General features: G+C 39.6%; 1 protein-coding gene across 3 annotated transcripts in view; it reads left to right on the top strand.

Moving 5' to 3' along the window:
* Positions 1 to 16,604, top strand: part of TTC28 (tetratricopeptide repeat domain 28) — a 590,731-nt gene that overhangs the window by 306,536 nt on the left and 267,591 nt on the right. For all 3 annotated transcript variants that reach the window (XM_004283800.4, XM_033412749.2, XM_033412750.2), the window contains 2 exons: positions 2,533 to 2,805; positions 3,712 to 3,842. In XM_004283800.4, the coding sequence (XP_004283848.1) occupies positions 2,533 to 2,805; positions 3,712 to 3,842 (404 nt within the window). The remainder of the gene's footprint in view (positions 1 to 2,532; positions 2,806 to 3,711; positions 3,843 to 16,604) is intronic.

Below are 16,604 nucleotides of genomic sequence, written 5' to 3' on the forward strand. Positions count from 1 at the left end.
AAGTTGAAAACATCAGATCCTAATTTTCGCATCCTCCTTTGCACCTGGGACTCCACCTTTGAATTAGGAGCTAAAGGCTAAAAGAAGAAAGGATATACAGAATTTGTTCCAGTGGTGGCAGGTGGCAATAGTGACATCCGTTTTCCAAGGGCGGCATTTAGTAGTGGTGGAGGCAGAATTACAAGCTGCAATGTCCTGTGTTTACTTGCAGTGGTGATGTTGCCTTCACCAGGAACTTTTTCACAAAAGTTGACTGTGGGTCTGGAGGCCTGGTTTTCCACCCTTCCCAGTAGCCACTCAGTGCATTTCTTCCCTGCTTAAAATCAGCTGGAATTGACTTCTTGTGTGAACAAGAATTTTGCCCGGTATAGTATCAGAGAGCCTGGACTTAGAGCCCTGCAATAGGTTCTTGCCTTGGCTTTGTCCCAAGCTATCTGACCTTGCGTGAATACTCAATACTTAAATACTCAGATTCTTCATTTCTAAAATAATGGTGTTGGGCTTCCCTGGTGGCGCAGTGGTTAAGAATACGCCTGCCAATGCAGGGGACACGGGTTCGAACCCTGGTCCGGGAAGATCCCACATGCTGCGGAGCAACTAAGCCCATGCGCTACAACTACTGAGTCTGCGCTCTACAGCCCGTGAGCCACAACTACTGAGCCCACGCACCACAACTACTGAAGCCTGCACGCCTAGAGCCTGTGCTCCGCAACAAGAGAAGCCACCGCAGTGAGAAACCCTCACACCACAACAAAGAGTAGCCCCTACTCGCCACAACTAGAGAAAGCCCACGCACAGCAACGAAGACCCAACACAGCCAAAAAAATAAATAAAAATAAATTTAGGGCTTCCCTGGTGGCGCAGTGGTTGAGAGTCCGCCTGCCGATGCAGGGGACACGGGATCGTGCCCCGGTCCGGGAAGATCCCATATGCCGCGGAGCGGCTAGGCCCGTGAGCCATGGCCGCTGAGCCTACGCTCCGCAATGGGAGAGGCCACAACAGTGAGAGGCCCATGTACTGCAAAAATAAATAAATAAATAAATTTAATAAATAAAATAAGGGTGTTTTCAAGGTCTTTTCAGCTCTAAAATTCTGTTATTTTTGCTTCTGCTAATTGGCCATTGGGATGCTAATGTGTGATCATCACTGGCTGCCAAATCCATCAGTGGATACCACCAAAGTTCTGCTCACAGTTATTTCAGTGTGGCATTGTTCTTTTCCTGTTCTAGCAATTCCTGGGCTCTTGTGCCTGTATTTAACCCTATTGGTTAGCAAATGTTTACTGGTACTGTGTACTGCTTGCATCTTGATAGGTGTAAAAATGTTCTTTGTTCTCTGTTTAGTGATCTGATTGAAGGGAAAAATGCTTTAGGCACCAGTAGGTTTCGAGGTTTCCGTGGTAATGTTGATTCGGGTGAGAGCTCCTTAGTGGCAAGTGGAGATTTGAAGTCATAAATTGTAAAAATTACATTTTAATGCAGTACTGTTGGCTGAGAGATTCACAGTTTAAAGAGACCAACCTTTCAATAGTTTTTTTTTTTTTTTTCCACATAGGCACAGTGGAACAACTAATGTGAAACAGTTTTTCAGGAAAGCTAACAACAAAAGTGTTACAAGTGCTACCTCACTGTAAGGTTATAGTCATTAGCTCTGCAACAGTCTTTTAAAAAAAAAAATAGGGCTTCCCTGGTGGCGCAGTGGTTGAGAGTCTGCCTGCCGATGCAGGGGACAAGGGTTCGTGCCCCGGTCCGGGAAGATCCCACATGCCACGGAGCGGCTGGGCCCGTGAGCCATGGCCGCTGAGCCTGCGCGTCCGGAGCCTGTGCTCCGTAACGGGAGAGGCCACAACAGTGAGAGGCCCGCGTACCACAAAAAAAAAAAAAAAGAGGAGGAAGAAGGAGCTTAGAGGTCATCCACTTTGAAACCTAGCTTCAAATGGAAAGAATCTCCCTGTGGCTTCCTGACCCCTAATCTGTGTCCTTTCCACAACATGAAAATAAAATGAGATAAACATTAATTTTGTCTTTCATCTTACCTTAGTAAACTCAGACGATTTCTTTTTTCTTCTTGATATGCACAGAAACCAAAAATTTCATGTGATTTGCTTTATTGTGATATTTCCTCTGTTGCAGTGGTCTGGAAGTAGACCCACAGCATCTCTGAGGTCTGCCTGTATATAGTAGGGGTGGGACTTGAGTGATGTGCCTGTGATATTTTGAGAGGGCAGGAGGTCAGAGAAGGGAGAACCATTCAGGGAAAGTGGTGGGTCCTGATCAAAGAAAGACCAGAAGAGAGGACAAGTGTGGTGTATGCATGTGAAAGTGATGTAAGGAAATTACTGGAAAGACATTGGTGTTACCCAGTCGTATGAATGAGTGGACAGTAAGGGTGGTGCTAGATTGAAAGGTTGAAGAATTTGTACCTGAAACAGGCCATAAAAAGGTATGATAAACATTTGTTTCTAGAGCATATTGGAAAAGATTGTTTTGTGTATAAGCCTATATTCTCTTATTTTCTTTTGTTTTTCTTCAGACTCCCTCGAGCCCACTTATCAACAGCTTCAGAAAATGAAACTGGACAAGAGTCCCTTTGTGGTCGTGTCTGTGGTTGGGCAAGAACTCCTGACAGCTGGCCATCATGGGGCCTCTGTGGTTGTCTTAGAAGCCGCTCTGAAGATTGGCACCTGCAGCCTCAAACTGAGAGGTTCCGTTTTCTCTGCGCTGAGCAGTGCTTACTGGTCTCTCGGAAACACAGAGAAGAGCACTGGATACATGCAGCAGGACTTGGATGTAGCCAAGACCTTAGGTAGAGTTATGCTTTTCTCCTTTATTTCAGTACAGAAAGGAAATGAAGAAAGCTGATTAACCTGATGTGAATGGGAGTAGTATGTGCCATGAAAAGTGATTGTACCTCGGGAACATTCTCTGTTTTAGAGTACTTAGGTCTTTAGGGCTTTTCATTTAACAAGGTATCAAGCTCCCAAAAGGCCAAAAGATATGGATTAACATATTCATTGCCTCCTCAGAGATATGGGCTCACAGATTTAATATCTCAGATGATAGATTTGTGGGTGAATCTTTGACCTTAATTTTCATTTTTGCCTACAATAGAATGCACCATCATTTTGTTGGACGAAATAGTGCAGTGCAGTGGTTAAGAGTGTGGACTATGGAGCCAGACCGCTGAGTTTAGAATCCTGGCTCTGCCACTTAACTAGCTGTGTGACCTTCGGCAAGTTGCCTAATCTCTGTGCTGCTGTTTCCTCATTTTAAAAAAAAAATGTGGTTTATGATAATCATCACAGTGATTATTCAAGGACTTGGAGGATTGCAGTAAGAGAAGAGATATGGTGGGTCAGCATACTTGTAAAGAAGCATACTTGTAAAGAAGCAACATATTATGGTAGGTGTGGAGTAAAGTGACTGAACCAACAAGCTGATGGTTGTTCAGAAACAAAGCAATGACCTCTCATTTCCAGAACACTTATGTCCCTGACTGCAGTTGTATGTTATAACATCAATAACAGTTGTCCAGAGATTTAACTTCTAGGACCATAACTTCCTACATAGAGTCTTTTAGAAGAAGAAAAGAAGGCAAGTGAAATCTTAGCTAGTAAATCTGTGGCTGTTGTATTAGGATGGCCATTATATATTATAAATAATGCTGTAACTTAGATAAATTTTATCTTTTTTTTTTTTAAACCCAATTCAGGTGACCAGACAGGAGAATGCCGAGCTCATGGGAATCTGGGCTCTGCATTCTTCTCCAAAGGAAATTACCGGGAGGCTCTCACTAACCACAGGCATCAGTTGGTGCTTGCCATGAAACTCAAGGATCGAGAGGTAGGAAGTTTACCTGCAGACCAAAACCAGTTTTTTTGAAACATGGGGTCTTTTTTGGCTGCTCAAAATGTTTTAGGTATCTTAAAATATTACTTTCAGGAGTTGATAATCATTGCTTCTAACTTTCATCAACAACGAGGTGTTGAACATCTATCACATACAGGACTTGGGGATATAGAGGTAAATGAGACATGGTCTCTGACCTCAGGATCTAGCAGCTTGGTCAGATACATTGTTCTTATTCTCTTCAAATGTGCTATGGATATATGTAAAATTAGCAAAAAGCTATATCATTATGATATATTCATTAAATTAAATAAGCACACATTATGCTTTATCTGAGATGGAGTATTATTGCTGTGAATCCTTCACATTGTTTCTTTGGTGGATTTTTAACTCTGGTGGTAGAAACATGTTAAGTCTCACTGAGAGACCTGAATCGTAATGATAGAGAAATATCATCCTAGTCTTTTCTAGATAAATGAAATGAAATATCCTCAGAAACTTGATATCCCGTAGATGCAACATGATGGTGCCTGCAGAGTGGAAAGAGGGTGGGGTTTGGTAGGAGACAGACCCAGATTTGAATCCCTGCTTCAGTTATCCTGGCTCGGGGATCTTGGGGAAGTTATTATTTAACTTCTTTTTGCCTCTTATTTCTTATTCAGAAAATGATGATTCTGTTTATTCTATACACAGTTGTGATAGGATTATAAATAATACATGTAAAGTACCTAGCATGGTACCTGGAATTCCATAAATGGTAGTAATAATATAATATTATAAATAAGAATGAAGTTAATAGTAGAGGCAACAATAAATTTATGAATTAATCTATGTGTTGGGAAATATGTTTAGTTACATTTACATCTCAGAATGTCACTGTAGGACGTTATGGAGATTATATTATTTAAATGACCCAGCATCTTCATGTCTCTAGAACACAGTCAGGCACTAGAAAGGAATTGGGAAAGAAAAAAACCTTTACTTCAGTGGCATGCTGGAATCTCCCCTTGGGAAAGCTGGACTCCTAGAAAGTCTCTCTCATCCATAGGTATCAGAAAAAAAGCCTTTGAAAGCTCCAAGGGCAGTGAATTTTTGGCAATTTTATTCTCAAGAGAGTTGCCTAAACACTTTTCTCTTTACTTATTTACTCTTAGTTTACAAACATTTCTTATAAGCCAGATTATCTGATTTCTTGATGTTAAGAGAATGAAAAGAAGTTCAGATTTCTAGAGGCAGATATACTGATGGCATTAAGAAGTGAGAGCCAGGTTTAAGAACTAAAACAGCATCAGTATCTAGATAGAGCCATTTAGTGCAGGGACAGATAGCTGAATTTATACCCCATTTTCCTAACCTTTGAGGTGTATATATTAGCTCGATTACTGGATAAGCTAGAAAGACTTTTAATTAGGGACATAGGGTTGTGATAGGTATTAAAAAGGAGAACACTCAATTGCTGCCAAGATTCTGGAATTCCAGAGGAAACAGAGACTGATATAGACCTGAGGAAGTTTGTGAAACAGGTAGAAATCAAGCTGGCCCCCAAGTGAGATGTAGAAATTGCCATATGAGGTTCTAAAACCTGGTCAGCAGGTAAGTCACGTTTTGCTGAGTGATAAGATAGTTTATTCCTTTAGCAAAGAACAGATATTTTCCACCATCCTATTATATATATTATATATATAGTCACAGATTCTTGGTTTTTTTTTAAATTGAGTTTTGAACTTTATTTATTTTTGCTGCATTGGGTCTTCGTTGCTGCACGCAGGCTTTCTGTAGCTGCGGCAAGTGGGAACTACTCTTCATTGCGGTGCTCAGGCTTCTCATTGCGGTGACTTCTCTTGTTGTGGAGCATGGGCTCTAGGAGCACAGGCTTCAGCATTTGTGGCACGTGGGCTCAATAGTTGTGGTGCATGGGCCCAGTTGCCCTGCGGCATGTGGGATCTTCCGGGTCCAGGGCTCGAACCCGCGTCACCTGCATTGGCAGGCGGATTCTTAACCACTGCGCCACCAGGGAAGTCCCCATCGTTTTTTTAAAAGGTGATATTTATTAGTTTTATCTAATTACATAAGAAATACATGAAAATAACCAACTGTAAGCTTACCATCCTATTAATATTATTTTGGGTATAATCTTTTGATCATATATGCAGTTATAATTGTTCATATGTATTCACACAAGAATTGAAATCCTATTATATACTGTTTTAACTTGTTTTTTCATTAATATTTTCCACTTTTTTTTTAACATCTTTATTGGAGTATAATTGCTTTACAGTGTTGTGTTAGTTTCTGCTGTATAAGAAAGTGAATCAGCTATATGCATATGTATATCCCCATATCCCCTCCCTCTTGCATCTTCCTCCCACCCTCCTTATCCCACCCTTCTAGGTGGTCGCAAAGCACCAAGCTGATCTCCCTGTGCCATGCAGCTGCTTCCCACTAGCTATCTATTTTACATTTGGTAGTGTATGTATGTCAGTGCTACTCTCTCACTTCGTCGCAGCTTACCCTTCCCCCTCCCTGTGTCCTCAAGTCCATTCTCTACGTCTGTGTCTTTATTCCTGTCCTGCCCCTAGGTTCACCTTTTTTTTTTTTTTTAGATTCCATATATATGTGTTAGCATATAGTATTTGTTTATCTCTTTCTGATTTACTTCACTCTGTATGACAGACTCTAGGTCCATCCACTGCACTAAAAATAACTCAATTTCGTTTCTTTTTATGGCTGAGTAATATTGCATTGTATATATGTGCCACATCTTCTTTATCCATTCATCTGTCGATGGACACTTAGGTTGCCTCCATGTCCTGGCTATTGTGAATAGTGTTGCAGTGAACATTGTGGGACATGACTCTTTTTGAATTATGGTTTTCTCAGGGCATATGCCCAGTAGTGGGATTGCTGGGTCATGTGGTAGTTCTATTTCTAGGTTTTTAAGGAACCTCCACACTATTCTCCATAGTGACTGTATCAATTTACATTCCCACCAACAGTGCAAGAGGGTTCCCTTTTCTCCACACCTTCTCCAGCATTTATTGTTTGTAGATTTTTTGATGATGGCCATTCTGACTGGTGTGAGATGATATCTCATTGTAGTTTTGATTTGCATTTCTCTAATGATTAATGATGTTGAGCATTCTTTCATGTGTTTGTTGGCAATCTGTATATCTTCTTTGGAGAAATGTCTATTTCGGTCATCTGCCCATTTTTGGACTGGGCTGTTTTTTTGATATTGAGCTGCATGAGTTGCTTGTATATTTGGAGATTAATCCTTTGTCAGTTGCTTCATTTGCAAATATTTTCTCCTATTCTGAGGGTTGTCTTTTGGTCTTGTTTATGGTTTCCTTTGCTGTACATAAGCTTTGAAGTTTCATTAGGTCCCATTTGTTTATTTTTGTTTTTGTTTCCATTTCTCTAGGAGGTGGGTCAAAAAGTATCTTGCTGTGATTTATGTCATAGAGTGTTCTGCCTATGTTTTCCTCTAAGAGTTTTATAGTGTATGGCCTTACATTTAGGTCTTTAATCCATTTTGAGTTTATTTTTGTGTATGGTGTTAGGGAGTGTTCTAATTTCATTCTTTTACATGTAGCTGTCCAGTTTTCCCAGCACCACTTATTGAAGAGGCTGTCTTTTCTCCATTGTATATTCTTGCCTCCTTTATCAAAGATAAGGTAACTATGTGTGCGTGGGTTTATCTCTGGGCTTTCTATCCTGTTCTCTTGATCTATATTTCTGTTTTTGTGCCAGTACCATACCATCTTGATTGTTGTAGCTTTGTAGTATAGTCTGAAGTCCGGGAGCCTGATTCCTCCAGCTCCATTTTTCTTTCTCAAGATTGTTTTGGCTATTCGGGGTCTCTTGTGTTTCCATACAAATTGTGCAATTTTTTGTTCTAGTTCTGTGAAAAATGCCAGTGGTAGTTTGATAGGGATTGCATTGAATCTGTAGATTGCTTTGGGTAGTATAGTCATTTTCACACTGTTGATTCTTGCAACCCAAGAACATAGTATATCTCTACATCTGTTTGTATCATCTTTAATTTCTTTCATCAGTGTCTTATAATTTTCTGCATACAGATCTTTTGTCTCCTTAGGTAGGTTTATTCCTAGATATTTTATTCATTTTGTTGCAATGGTAAATGGGAGTGTTTCCTTAATTTCTCTTTCAGATTTTTCATCATTAGTGTATAGGAATGCAAGAGATTTCTCTGCTTTAATTTTATATCTTGCTACTTTACCAAATTCATTAATTAGCTCTAGTAGTTTCCTGGTAGTATCTTTAGCATTCTGTATGTATAGTATCATGTCATCTGTAACAGTGACAGTTTTACTCCTTTTCTGATTTGTATTCCTTTTATTTCTTTTTTTTCTCTGATTTCTGCGGCTAAAACTTCCAAAACTATGTTGAATAATAGTGGTGAGAGTGGGCAACCTTGTCTTGTTCCTGCTCTTAGAGGAAATGGTTTCAGTTTTTCACCATTGAGAATGATGTTGGCTGTGGGTTTGTCATATATGGCCTTTATTATGTTAAGGTAAGTTCCCTTTATGCCTACTTTATGGAGAGTTTTTATCATAAATGGGTGTTGAATTTTGTCGAAAGCTTTTTCTGCATCTATTGAGATTATCATATGGTTTTTATCTTTCACTTTGTTAATATGGTGTTTCATATTGATTGGTTTGCATATATTGAAGAATCCTTGCATTCCTGGGATAAATCCCACTTGATCGTGGTGTATGATCTTTTTAATGTGCTGTTGGATTCTGTTTGCTAGTATTTTGTTGAGGATTTTTGCGTCTATGTTCATCAGTGATATTGGCCTGTAGTTTTGTTTTTTTGTGGCATCTTTATCTTCTTTTGGTATCAGAATGATGGTGGCCTTGTAGAATGATTTTGGGAGTATTCCTCCCTCTGCTATAGTTTGGAAGAGTTTGAGAAGGATAGGTGTTAGCTCTTCTCTAAATGTTTGATAGAATTCGCCTGTGAAGCCATCTGGTCCTGGGCTTTTGTTTGTTGGAAGATTTTTAATCACAGTTTCAATTTCAGTGCTTGTAATTGGTCTGTTTATATTTTCTATTTCTTCCTGGTTCAGTGTTGGAAGGTTGTGCTTTTCTAAGAATTTGTCCATTTCTTTCAGGTTGTCCATTTCATTGGCATGTATTTGCTTATAGTAATCTCTCATGATCCTTTGTATTGCTGCAGTGTCAGTTGTTACTTCTTTTTCATTTCTAATTCTATTGATTTGAATCTTCTCCCTTTTTTTCTTGACGTATGGGGCTAATGGTCTATCAATTTTGTTTATCTTCTCAAAGAACCAACTTTTAGTTTTATTGATCTTTGCTATTGTTTCCTTCATTTCTTTTTCATTTATTTCTGATCTGATCTTTATGATTTCTTTCCTTCTGCTAACTTTGGGGTTTTTTTGTTCTTCTTTCTCTAATTGCTTTAGGTGTAAGGTTAGGTAGTTTATTTGAGATTTTTCTTGTTTCTTGAGGTAGGATTGTGTTGCTATAAACTTCCCTCTTAGAACTGCTTTTGCTGCATCCCATAGGTTTTGGGCCATCATGTTTTCATTGTTGTTTGTTTCTAGGTATTTTTTGATTTCCTCAGTGATCTCTTGGTTATTTAGTAGTGTATTGTTTAGCGTCCATGTGTTTGTATTTTTTACAGATTTTTTCCTGTAATTGATATTTAGTCTCATAGCATTGTAGTCAGAAAAGATCCCTGATATGATTTCAGTTTTCTAAAATTCACTAAGGCTTGATTTGTGACCCAAGATATGATCTATCCTGGAGAACGTTCCATGAGTACTGGAGAAGAAAGTGTATTCTGTTGTTTTTGGATGGAATGTCCTATAAATATCAATTAAATCCATCTTGTGGGCTTCCCTGGTGGTGCAGTGGTTGGGAGTCCACCTGCCAATGCAGGGGACACGGGTTCGTGCCCTGGTCTGGGAGGATCCCACATGCCGCAGAGCGGCTGGGCCTGTGGGTCATGGCCGCTGGGCCTGCGCGTCGGGAGCCTGTGCTCCGCAAGTGGAGAGACCACGATGGTGAGAGGACCAAGTACTGAAAAAAAAAAATCCATCTTGTCTAATGTGTCATTTAAAGCTTGTGTTTCCTTATTTATTTTCATTTTGCATGATCTGTCCATTGGTGAAAGTGGGGTGTTAAAATCCCCTACTATTGTGTTACTGTCGATTTCCTCTTTTATGGCTGGTAGCATTTACCTTATGTATTGAGGTGCTCCTTTGTGGGGTGCATAAATATTTACAATTGTTTTATCTTCTTCTTGGATTGATCCCTTGATTTTTATGTAGTATCCTTCTTTATCTCTTGTAATAGTCTTTATTTTAAAGTCTATTTTGTCTGATATGAGAATTGCTACTCCAGCTTTCTTCTGGTTTCCATTTGCATGGAATATCTTTTTCCATCCCTTCCCTTTCAGTCTGTATGTGCCCCTAGGTCTGAAGTGTGTCCCTTGTAAATAGCATATATATGAGTCTTGTTTTTGTATCCCTTCAGCCAGTTTGTGTCTTTTGGTTGGAGCATTTAATCCATTTACATTTAAGGTAATTATCGATATGTATGTTCCTATTACCATTTTCTTAATTGTTTTGGGTTTGGTTTTGTAGGTCTTTTCCTTCTGTTGTGTTTCCTGAGTAGAAAAGTTCCTTTAGCATTTGTTGTAAAGCTGGTTTGGTGGTGCTGAATTCTCTTAACTTTTGCTTATCTGTAAAAGTTTTAATTTCTCCATTGAATCTGAATGAGATCCTTGCTGGGTAGAGTAATCTTGCTTGTAGGTTTTTCCCTTTCATCACTTTAAATATGTCCTGCCACTCCCTTCTGGCTTGCAGAGTTTCTGCTGAAAGATCAGCTGTTAACCTTATGGGGATTCCATTGTATGCTATTTGTTGCTTTTCCCTTGCTGCTTTTAATATTTTTTCTTTGTATTTAATTTTTGATAGTTTGATTAATATGTGTCTTGGCATGTTTCTCCTTGTATTTATCCTGTATGGGACTCTCTGTGCTTCCTGGACTTGATTGACTAGTTCCTTTCCCATATTGGGGAAGTTTTCAACTATAGTTTCTTCAGATATTTTCTCAGTCCCTTTCTTTTTCTCTTCTTCTTCTGGGACCCCTATAATTCGAATGTTGGTGCGTTTAGTGTTATCCCAGAGGTCTCTGAGAGTCTCCTCAATTCTTTTCATTCTTTTTTCTTTATTCTGCTCCCTGGCAGTTATTTCCACCATTTTATCTTCCAGCTCACTTATCTGTTCTTCTGCCTCAGTTATTCCATTATTGATTCCTTCTAGAGTATTTTTAGTTTCAGTAATTGTGTTGTTCATCACAGTTGGTTTGCTCTTTAGTTCCTCTAGATCCTTGTTAAATGTTTCTTATATTTTCTCCATTCTGTTCCCGAGATTATGGATCATCTTTACTGTAATTAGTCTGAATTCCTTTTCAGGTAGTTTGCCTATTTCATCTTCATTTATTTGATCTTGTAGGTTTTTACCTTGCTCCTTCTTCTGTAACATATTTTTTTGTCATTTCTTTTCTTTTCTTTTTGATGGGTGGTGCTGTATTCCTGTCTTACTGGTTGTTTGGCCTGAGACATCCATCACTGGAATTTGCAGGCAGTTGGATAGAGCTGGGTCTTGGTGCTGAGATGAGGACCTCCAAGAGGCCTCACTCTGATTGATATTCCCTGTGGTCTGAGGTTCTCTGTTAGTCCAGGGTTTTGGACTTGGAGCTCCCACTACAGGAGCTCAGGCCCGACCTCCAGCCTGGGAACCAAGATCCTGCAAGCTTTGTGGCACGGTAAAAAAAAAAAAAAAAAAGGAAGAAAGAAAGAAAAAAGGAGCAGTACAATATCAAAGAATAGAAAACAAAATAAAATTAGAAAGATAAAAAATATGTTAGGTAAAATAAAACTATAATTGAAACAATTGCAACAAGGTAAAAGAAAACCACAACAAAAAAAAGAAAAAAGGGTGGGGGTGGGGGAAACAAGCCAGAAGGAGAGATCACTAACAAAGTATAAAGAATAAAATAAAATTAGAAAAATAAAAGATTAGGAGAAATGAAAATATAAAAGAATCAACAACAGTGAATCAACAAGGTAAAACAGAACCCCAATCTAAAAGAGGAAAAAAGAAAAAAAGCCTTGGCTATGGGGGTGGAGGTTAGGTGAGGGGTGGAACTTAGGCAGGGGTGGGGTTTAGGGTGGGACTGGGCCTAGGTGATGTTCAAGTGTGGGCAGGGCCTCTGCTTAGGACCTGCGCAGAAGGGGAGAGGCAGCATGTGGAAGGGAGGGCTTCTGGAGTGTGGAGTTCAGGAGTTTGGAAGTTGGTCCCTGAGTGAAGGTGTGTGGGTGGGATTTAGGCCCAGCTCATTGGAGGGCGTCTCCGAGTATGGAGGCGCGGGGACCTGGGTGGGGGTGTAGGTGCGGGGCTTGAGTTCTTTGAGGCAGGAGGGATGCTCCGAGGGCAGAGGATTAGGCCCAGGTGCTTCCCGGTGCCTAAGTGAACAGGGAAAGCACTGGCCCATTCCCTTATGTTCTTTCTCACCCCTCCCTCACCGTCTCCCCCATCACCACTGAACCCCTAACCGTGGGTGGGTCCTGCTGGGTGTAGGGACTTCTTCCCTACCCCAGCCACCCCTCAGTCATGCCAGTCCTGGTCCAGCCTTTACTTTTGCTCCCCCTTCCCTCCTTCCCACTCCCTCAGGACCCATGCAGGCTGGAGGGGGCCTCAGTGGGCAGAGGATCAGGCCCGGGAACTCAGCAGGTTCCTAGGGGTCTAAGTGGGCAGGGGAAACCTGGTCATGGCTCCCTGTTGATCCTCTGCCCTCCCAATGGTTCCCAGTTTCCCCCTTCGGGGGTGGGATCCCTTCCCCTCCCCCAGCTGCCCCTCAGGGGCGCCAGTCCCTTCCCCTCTCCACTTCTCCTCCCGATTCACTCCCCCCACACCCCATGTCCTACCCAGTTGCTGGGGATTCCTCCCATCCCCTTAGGTGTCCGTGGTCCCCCACCAGTGCCCTAGTTGTGAGGAGACGCGAATTCCACGTCTTGATAGTACGCCATCTTGGCCTGTCTTCCAGTTATTTTTAAACATTTCTTCATTTTATTAAATGTTCTACTGAAGGTCTTTTGGCTTTATCATAATTTATTTAATCTTTCCCCCTACTGTTATACATTTAGTTTGTTACAAAATTTTTGGTATTATAAAATCTGGAAAAACATCTTTATGGATAAATCTTTGAACATATCTCTCATCATTTCTTTTGGTTAATGTATTAGAAGTGGGCTTGCTTAGAAAAAAACACATTAAGGCTTCTGATATTTATCGCTAAATTGCTCTCAGAAGGGCTGTATCTGTTTTTAGTTCTACGAGCAGTGTGTAAAAGCTTTCATTTCCTTGCACTAGCTAACACTAGGCATTACTGTTAAAACTAAAAAGTCAGTTTGATATTTAAAAAAATGATATCTTGGGCTTCCCTGGTGGCGCAGTGGTTGAGAGTCCGCCTGCCGATGCAGGGGATGCGGGTTCGTGCCCCGGTCTGGGAAGATCCCACATGCCGCGGAGTGGCTGGGCCCGTGAGCCATGGCCGCTGAGCCTGCGCGTCCGGAGCCTGTGCACCACAACGGGAGAGGCCACGATAGTGAGAGGCCCGTGTACAGCAAAAAAAAAAAAGAAAAAAAGATATCTTCTTGTTTTAATTTGCATTTCTTTGGTCACTACTGGGTTTACTATTTTTAAAAATTTCTTTTATAAAGATCTTGAATACTCAAAATATGTTTTTCTATTGCAATATTGGTTATTTTATATTGATCTGATTCTGGGCATTGCTGTATCATTCTACTGAGCAGTTGGGCAATTTGTGTTCTAATGCATAGTTTTAATTATTGTTGCTCTATAATATATTTTACATCTGCTACAAGTCCCATATCATTATTATTATTTTTAATGTCTAGGATATCCTTGTCTCTCTGTCCCCCATCAAATGAATTTTTAAATCATTTTGCCCAATTTTGGAGACTCTCCCATTGTGGTATTTACTGGAAGTGTATTAAATTTACTTGTTAATTATGGATAAATTGATGTCGTTTCAATAGTTGATCTTCTATTTAAGAGGCTTGTCTGTTCTTTCATTTACTCTTTATTCCCCTCGCTGATCTACACTTTTGGGGAGGTTTTTCCCTAGATATTTAATATATATTGTTGGAAATGGGATATTTTTTCCATTGTGTCTTTTCTGAAAATTAGTTATTGATGCCAAAGAGGGAAGGTGTTTGCTTTGCACGTTTTGTAATTGACTATGTGAAAATTGTCATTATAGCTCAGTATTTTTTATTGATTCCCTTGGATTTTCTTGTAATGCAGACTTTCTGCAAATAATGATAATTTTGTGCATTTCTTTCCTTATGTTATACCCCTACTTTTTTTCTCTTAATTATTGCACTGGTTAGAACTTTGAGAGCTCTCCCCCAAAGCAATCATACCCTTTGAGTATAAAAAGTTCAGAGGATGTACTTTTTAATGATTATTCTACTCTTACATTGTATCTGTGACCTCAAATTTTATCTTGGTTTTCCTTTTGCATTATTTTGATATTGAAATAAAATATAGGAAGCTGCCTTTTGAAGCAAAAATTAACCACTATGAATGCTATGATTGGTGAGAAAACCAAGCTGCATCTTTCTGCCTCTTACATCTTTGCTATAATACATTTTAAGATTTTCCCAAGTAGCAAGATAGCAGCCTGAAACCACTTTGGCCACTTACCTTAAAAAGCAAAATGTTTTTCTTTTGTACGATTATTCTCAGATACTTAATAGCAGAGGTGATACCTTCGCCACAGGATTTTTCATTCTAACTAACCTTCTGTCTGCTTTAACAGTTTCAAAATTAATTTCAGATGGCCACAGAGACCTTCCTGTGAGCTAATATTAATTGTCAGAAGAATACACTAATTATATTGTTTTAGAGATTTTATTCTCTATTCAGGGAATCTGATATGCACATATGCTGATGAATCTGAAGTTTTTTTTATCAGTCTGATTTCTCTCCTGAGCTTCATATTTCTTTATCCAGATGCCTCCTGGGCACCCGTCTTCAATTTAGTATGCCTGACTTAGCCCTCAATCTCTGCCTACTTCTGCATTCACCATTTGTCCTGTTGCCCAAGCCACCTCACTAGCATGTTTGATTTGTTACTGGGTTCTCTTCTTTCTATAAAAGAAATCCCTTTTCTGCCTCCTTCCTTCTGCCATATCATCTTTTGTCTGGACTTTTGCAGTAGCCTCCTCTCAGAACTTTCTATACTTTTTAACACTCTCCTGGATCTATGAGCATAGCCTGAAGCCACTGCCATAGGAATATAAATAATTTCTTTCAGGTGTAGGGTAGTGGCTGAGAGTGTGAATTTAGATATTAGACAGCCTTGGGCTTGCACTCTGGCTTGGCCATTTATTACTCTGACCCTGAAAATTACATAACTTTTCTAAGTGTGATGGATATGTGAGTTGTTTCTGATTTTTGGCTGTTATGAAAAAGCTGCTATAAACATATATATCTTTTGGTAAACGTCAGCACTTATATCTGTTAAATGTTTGGTCATATATATGTTTAGATTCATTAGATTTTTACCAGTTTTCCAAAGTAGTTGTACCAAGTTTTATCATCAGCAATATAAGGGATTGTTAAGTCTTAATTAAAAAATAAATAAAAAGTAAAAAGGTATATAGAAATTCAAAATGTCTGAGTAAATAACTATATTGTAGTTAGATAGAAGTTACTCTAATAGTACCTTCTTGCTTATTGTTGTGAGAATTAAGTGAGTTAGTTTATATAAAGGGCTTGCTTTAAAGAATGCCTGAGACATAAAGATTCAAAAAAGCATTATTATTGGCATTATCATTGTCATCATCATTTAAATGATGAATGTTGCATATGCCTGTATAACATCAGTGCTTATTGTAGTGTAAAATTGTTTTCCCCCAGATATTCAAGTAAACTGGATACGCTTTGAAAAAGAGCTGTTTGTTAGGAGCTTTGCATACCTCTTGTCACGCTGGAGTATGTAAATATTCTAATTTGTGAAATCTGTCTTAACTCTGCCTTGATTCTAGTTTCTTATGTATCCAGTCCGTCAACTACAGAGCTTTTTGAGTTACCCTTCTAAACTTTAGTCCTGATCGTGTAATTTTCCTGCTTAAAAGCCTTTGACAAATTTTTGTTTCCTTTAAGATAAAGTCCAAACCCCTTCATAACCTTTTCCTATTACTTTTCTTCAGCTGCTTTGCGTGTCAAACACCTTATAATCTGTTCATACAAGTCTACTTGCCATACTTTGTTAAACGTGCCGTATACTTTATCCTCTGTATCTTTATTTATTATGGTCCCTCTGCATAGAAGACCTTATCTTAGACTCCTCAGCAGTGTTTTTCTTATCCAGGTTTGTTTGAATTGTCTCTGCTCACTAAAGCTCTCTTTCTAACGGACTTGAGGACATGGGGAGGGGTAAGGGTAAGCTGGGACGAAGTGGCATGGACATATATACACTACCAAATGTAAAATAGATAGCTAGTGGGAAGCAGCCACATAGCACAGGGAGATCAGCTGGGTGCTTTGTGACCACCTAGAGGGGTGGGGTAGGGAGGATGGGAGGGAGAAGCAAGTGGGAGGAGATATATGGATATATGTATATGTATAGCTGATTCACTTTGTTATAAAGCAGAAACTAACACACCATT

The sequence above is a fragment of the Orcinus orca genome, chromosome 15 (assembly GCF_937001465.1).
Source record: "Orcinus orca chromosome 15, mOrcOrc1.1, whole genome shotgun sequence".
Classification (NCBI taxonomy): domain Eukaryota; kingdom Metazoa; phylum Chordata; class Mammalia; order Artiodactyla; family Delphinidae; genus Orcinus; species Orcinus orca.